Source organism: Odocoileus virginianus, chromosome 9 (genome assembly GCF_023699985.2).
Source record: "Odocoileus virginianus isolate 20LAN1187 ecotype Illinois chromosome 9, Ovbor_1.2, whole genome shotgun sequence".
Classification (NCBI taxonomy): Eukaryota; Metazoa; Chordata; class Mammalia; order Artiodactyla; family Cervidae; genus Odocoileus; species Odocoileus virginianus.
In genome coordinates, this window is record NC_069682.1 from 56,575,232 (window position 1) to 56,581,829 (window position 6,598).

General features: G+C 42.1%; 1 protein-coding gene across 1 annotated transcript; it reads left to right on the forward strand.

The window, feature by feature from the left end:
* The first annotated feature begins 1,786 nt into the window (after positions 1-1,786).
* LOC110152432 (beta-defensin 115-like) lies at positions 1,787-4,577 on the forward strand. Its single transcript, XM_020916200.2, has 2 exons — positions 1,787-1,880; positions 4,351-4,577. The coding sequence occupies exons 1-2, from the start codon at positions 1,787-1,789 to the stop codon at positions 4,575-4,577; spliced, it is 321 nt and encodes a 106-aa protein (XP_020771859.2).
* Positions 4,578-6,598: the final 2,021 nt, after the last annotated feature.

Genomic DNA, 6,598 nt, shown 5'->3' on the forward strand with positions numbered 1-6,598 from the left:
ACCAAAGACTTTGAGTTCTGCCCTCTAGGCTTGCACAGAACATGCCGTTTCAGAAGATAACAACTATAACTCCCTTCAACCCATTACTGCTTTTCAGGTGGAACAGATATCTTCTTCCTTTGTTACTTAGGCATTGATCCTCTGGGATATAGAAAGAACATATATATGCTCTGGGGACAGGTAAACTGGATCTAAATCCATAGCTCAATCTAAGCACTGTGTGAAAAAGTGAAGAGTGAAAGTGTTAGTTGCTCAGTCATGGCTGACCTTTGCAACCCTATAGGCTGTAGCTCACCAGGCTCCTTTGTCCATGGAATACTCCAGGCAAGAATACTGGAGTGGGTAGCCATTCCCTTCTCCAGGGTATCTTCTCCATCCAGGGATAGAACCCGGGTCTCCCATATTGCAGGCAGATTCCTTACCATCTGAACCACCACAGAAGTTCCCTGAACAAACTCCATCTACTTATTAGAGATTCTGTGAGGACTCTACCAGGTCATGGATATAAAGTTCTCTTTATAGTCATAGACAGAGAGAGTTCAGTGGATGGCCTCATGCTCACTGCTTTCCTGGAGAACATGCCACCTGGATATAAAGGGAAAACAGACTTCCTGAGCCCCATCAGGCTGTTCCTAATACCTGCCAACTGCACAGAGACTATACTAGAAGAACACTGGATCCATCAAAAGTTGTAAAATAACTATAAGGCACACCAAGGACTCAAAAAAGAAAATCCAGTGGACTCACAAGCAGACTTCCCGACAGAGCCTCCTTCCATACCTTCCTGTTGGTCTCTACTCAGGGCCAGAGTCCAAGAAAGGGCCAGAAGCAGCTAATGTCAAGGATCTGGAGTAGGAAATAAGGAGAAAAATGTGGAATTACGAAGATCTGGACCATGAGTGGGTTATGAGAGCTCTCAGTTTTTTCTTTCTTGCCCAAAGTGTACCCTAGGCAATTCTCTTCCACTTAATGGATCTGCATTTTCTTAGCTGAGAAATGCCAATTTTAAGATCTATCAGCGTGCATGCATGCTCAGTTTCTTCAGTCGTGTCTGACTCTTTGCAACTCAACATATGGATTGTAACCTGCCAGGCTCCCCTGTCCATGGGATTCTTCAGGCAAGAATATTGGAGAATATCCTGCCATTACCTTTTCCAGGAGATCTTTCTGATCCAGGGATTGAACCTGGGTCTCCTGTATTGCAGGTGAATTCTTTACCACTGAGCTACCAGGGAAGCCCTAAGGTCTTTCAGGCTGCAAGTGAATACCATAATGAATTTATCCATTCATTGTTTTCAACAAATGATCACTGCACAGTCTGGACATACAGAAATCACAGCCAGTCCCTACTTTCAGGGGTCTCACTGTCTGTTAAAACTTGCTAGTGTCATCCAATAAAGATGAATTAGAAAAATACTTAATGCCAACTGATTCCACTTCCTCAGGGGAAAAAAAAGGAAGCAGAGAAGCTTTGAGAATGTAAGGGAGGAGGCTCAACTACTCAAGTAAAGGAGTGGGAAAGTCTTCTTGGAAAGCAGGTCCATCGTCTCCACAATGCCATAGCCTTTTGTAGGACTTATATGTCCTCTGCTAATGCCTTTCACCTTCCCAGATGGTGTCTAGAGAAGGACTCCGAACACTGGATGATCAACTGGCGTTGCTGACTTATAGGCTTATGTCGGGGTAGTAGAACATGCTGTCCTTGTCTGATTTATTGTCCATGACTTAGCGGTACTCAAGTCAATAAAACACGGAGAGAAAATTGACTTTCCTTAGCACATTCAGTATGCTGCTGGATTATTCCTCATCCCTCTCAGGATATGTTAAACTCTTGTTCCTGGCTGTAGCTGTCCTTGTGGTCCTGGATCAGGCTTCCCCGGGTAACCAGACCATGAAGAGGAGGGAAACGGGAGTAAGAATGGGTCCAACTCATAGAACCATTGGAAAACTAAATCTGTGTGGGAGTGAGGACAGGGATGGCTCAGATCCAGTGAAAAGCCATATAATGAATATGCCCTATGATAAGGACAATCTGTCACCTCGACTATGATGGTTCTTTTCATTAGAGAACCTGGCAAATATCAATAGAGGCTGATGTTTCTTGAATGAAGTCCCTTCCATATGCAAAAGCAGCCCCCAAATCCCTAATGTCCTTAATATCTTTATCCCAAATGTCAACAGGTTCTTATATCAGGTATCTATCACTTTTCTGCCACCTCTTGCAGTAACCAGTCCTTTTCCTTTGTCTCTCCATTGTTGTTTGGCTTTGAATGCTCCTTTGAATTAATCAGAGGAGGCAACTTACTCTTGTCTTAATGTGTATAGTGGAAATTTTGTAGGTCGATGTTGGATGTCTACAGTTTTGTAAAATAAGCTCAAGGTATGGAGCTTAGACTAGGACAGAAGATCCTGTCCTAGTCCTAGGATTGAATACGGCCAAAGCACTCTAATAGTAGTACAACAGACTTTATGGTCAAGTGGTGAATGATTTTCTAACAAAAAATGTTTTCTACTTGGGCTTCCAAGGAATTCTAAAGTTTACAATTTTAATTTCATGATTTCTCTTTTGGTCATTGCTATTGGAAGTTGCATCCTCTCTTGAATCAGCTTTTCAACCTGAAAGTGTTTGTCAACTACTCAGTTACTGTAGAAGCAAAAGAAGATAATCATGGGCTAACCCTAAGTTGATATTTCTCCCGGCAATCTTGATTCCAGCTTGTGCTTCATCCAGCCCAGCATTTCACATGATGTACTTTACATATAAGTTAAATAAGTAGGGTGACAATACACAGCCTTGACCTACTCCTTTCCTGATTTGGAGCCCGTCTGTTGTTCCATGTCCAGTCCTAATGTTGCTTCTTGACCTGCATACAGATTTCTCAAGAAGCACATCAGATGGTCTGGTATCCCCATCTCTTTAAGAATTTTCCACAGTTTGTTGTGATCCACACTATCAAAGGCTTTGGCACAGTTGATAAAGTAGAAGTAGATGTTTTCTGGAACTCTCTTGCTTTTTCGATGATCCAATGGATGTTGGCAATTTGATCTCTGATTCCTCTGCCTTTTCTAAATCCAGATTGAACACCTGGAAGTTCATGGTTCACATATTGTTGAAGTCTGGCTTGGAGAATTTTGAGCAATTACTTTGCTAGCATGAGATGAGTGCAATTGTGCAGTAGTTTGAACATTCTTTGGCATTGCCTTTCTTTGGAATTGAAATGAAAACTGACCTTTTCCAGTCCTTTAGCCACTGCTGAATTTTCCAAATTTGCTGGCATATTGAGTGCAGCTTTTGAACTGTGGTGTTGGAGAAGACTGTTGAGAGTCCCTTGGATGGCAAGGAGATCCAACCAGTCAATCCTTAAGGAAATCAGTCCTGAATGTTCATTCGAAGGGCTGATGCTGAAGCTGTAACTCCAATACTTTGGCCACCTGATGCAAAGAACTGACTCATTTGAAAAGACCCTAATGCTGGGAAAGATTGAAGGTGGGAGGAGAAGGGGATGAGAGAAGATGAGATGATTGGATGGCATCATCAACTCGATCGACATGAGTTTGAGTAAGCTCTGGGAGTTGGTGGTGGACAGGGAAGCCTGGCTTGCTGCAGTCCATGGGGTGGCAAAGAGTTGGACACAACTGAGCAACTGAACAGAATTGAACTGAACTGAACCCAGGGTTGGCTTCTGTCTGCGTAAACTCTGGTGAGGGCAATTGGAATAGACGAGTGAGTACAGTCATCCTGATCCTAATTTTTTTCCAGTCCAAATGTTCTAGTGAGAAAGAAATAATTCAGAGTTATCTCCCAATAGAGGAGTTTGGGAGAAAAAACAAGTAGAGGTAATCATAATTTGAAACAAGATACTATGATCTCTCAACTGAACTTAATGTGCTGAGGAAGCTGAGTCGATACTCTGTGTTCTATTGACCTATGTAAAGTTTAGAAGATCTGCTTTCTGATCATCCATATAAACTGATCATTCAGTGTTCAATGTCCTTCTCTAGACATCGTCTAAGACATGAACCTAAAAGTGTCTGGCACATGATAGGTGCTCAACAAAATTGCTGTTGAGTGAATAATGAATGGAGAGAAGAAAAAAAAGTTAATTGAAGGCACAAATATCTAGATTTGGGAAAAATGAGGAACTGGTGGTGATGATACTGAAAAATGACAGAGATAGAAATATCTTAAGCATAAAAATAAAGCCCAATTAAAGCTTGATAGTCTCAAGAATTCCATTGCATTTCAATAGTTCATTGTAACCATTATTGCTACAATTACCAACGTGTTTAGTATAATAATCTTTACTTTTTCATGTATGTGCTTATTCATCTCTTTGTTTATCTTGATAGATGGATGGACCAGAAAGTGTGATTATGGAACTGGCAATTGCAGGAAACATTGCAAAGAAAGTGAGAAGAAGAAAGAAAAATGTGGGTTAAGAAAGCTTTGCTGCATCCCTATAAGGCATAAATCATTAAAACTTGCCAAAAAAGAAGAGACAATACATAGGGTTATGGCAAGTACCACTAAGTATGAATTTATGACTTGTGACAAGACGATTTTGGCAGCATTTTAATGAGTCAGTAAGATGGGTATCCAGGTCACCTGCATGGTCCTTAGATCCTTAGTGTCTAAGGAGACTGGGCCCTTACATGATCCATTAGAAAATATATGCTCATTCTAGCTATCACTTGTTTCTGTCATTCTAGTTCTCTATAGCCTAACATTCCCTGGGCTGTCACAGGATATTATTGGAAATCAGTTCTCATGGTAAACCAGTTTTATAGATTCTGAATCTTGAATTCCTAAGCCTCTGACCAGGTGCTATAGGTCTCTGAATGTGGAAGTGTTCCAGGTTAAGGCAAATTTCACCTTAATCACACATCCTTATCTAATGTCTCATCCTGGATTGTTGAGATAGGCCAGTGTCATCCAGAAATCTTTTGCCTCTTTGTGAAATTTGTTCAGTCGTGCCTGACTCTTTGCGACCCCACAGACTGTAGTTGGCCAGTCTCCTCTGTCTATGGAATTCTCCAGGAAAGAATATTAGAGTGGGTAGACCTTCCCTTTCCAGGGGATCTTCCCGACCCAGGGATCAAATCCAGGTATCCTGCACTGCAGGCAGATTCTTTACTCTCTGAGCCACCAGGGAAGCCCTTTGCCTCCTTAGCTCAAAGTTTAGCCTAAAGTTCTGTCTCATTGACTCTCTCTTGGAATTTGTCCCTTACTCCAACCCCCTAATTACATTTGGCTGTCAAAAGACTGGAATGCCCTCTGAGAAAGAGACAACTACTCAGGCCCCAACCAAGTGGAAGGGGAAAATAGTAAAAAAAAAAAAGAAGAAAGAAAGAAAACTAATTAAACAACACCAGCCAAAATTCCTCAGTTTACTGGGAACTTACAGTGTGCAAGAACTTGTCCTAAACACTTCACTGATAACCTCAATTTGCCCTAACAATAGCTCCAAGAAGTAAGAATTAGTATTGTGTCCTTTGTCCAGAAGAGGAACCTAAGTCACAGAGAGTTTAAGTGACTTGCTCCAAGTGGCACAAAAAAGTAGTTTAGTAGCAAGACTTTGAACCCATGATACCTGAGCTCAGACATTATGCTTCCTCAAGATGGAAAAATCTTTGCTGCAGTAAGAAAAGCTTCCCTTTACTCTTTCCACCCAGAATCTACTTCATTAATATGGAAGGTGTCATGAAAGGAAGAGCTTTGTGAGCCTCCTTGTGGTTAAAGGGGCTTCCCTGCTGGCTCAGTTGGTAAAGAATTCGCCTGCAATACAGGACACCCCGGTTTGATTACTGAGTCAGGAGGATCCGCTGGAGAAGGGATAGGATACCCACGCCAGTATTCTTGGGCTTCCCTTGTGATTCAGCTGGAAAAGAATCTGCCTGCAATGCAGGAGACCTGGGTTCAATCCCTGGGTTGGGAAGATCCTCTTGAGAAGGGAAAAGCTAGCCAAGCCAGTGTTCTGTCCTGGAGAATTCCATGGACTGTATAGTCCATGGAGTCCCAAAGAGTTGGACATGACTGAGAAACTTTCACTTCACTCACTTTGTGGTTAAAATGTGCAAGAAATCGAACCCTAAATGGTATGTAAGCCCACATGCTTAGTTGCTCAGTTGTGTCCGACTCTTTGCAACCCCATGGACTGTAGACCACTAGGCTCCTCTGTCCATGTGATTCTCCAGGCAAAAATACTGGAATGAGTTGCCATTTCCTCCTTCAGGGGATCTTTCAACCCAGAGATTGAACCACAGTCTCCTTAGTCTCCTACATTGGCAGGCAGGTTCTTTACCACTGAACCACCTGGGAAGACCCAAAATGGCATATCCAGATACAAATAGGAATAATTTCCAGTTGCAGTAAATGAGGAAGTTGTCCCTATGTAGTAGGCAGTCTTAGTTTAGAGGCCAATGCCAGTCAGTTCTAGAGCTGAAAATTATCCCTAGCCTCTGTTGGCATTAATTATCTGGAGAATGCAGTCTGAAGACAAGGTACATCAATCACCAAATAATGGCAGCTTCTAATCCTTCAACTCGTTTCTCAGAGTACTTTCACTTCAATTCTCTCATTTTCCCCAGCTCTAATAGT

Coding starts and splice junctions, on each gene's coding strand:
- LOC110152432 (XM_020916200.2), top strand. CDS start 1,787: ATGCTGCTGGATTATTCCTCATCCCTCTCAGGATATGTTAAACTCTTG. Junction 1,881..4,350: donor CCTGGATCAGGCTTCCCCGG/GTAACCAGACCA, acceptor TTATCTTGATAG/ATGGATGGACCAGAAAGTGT.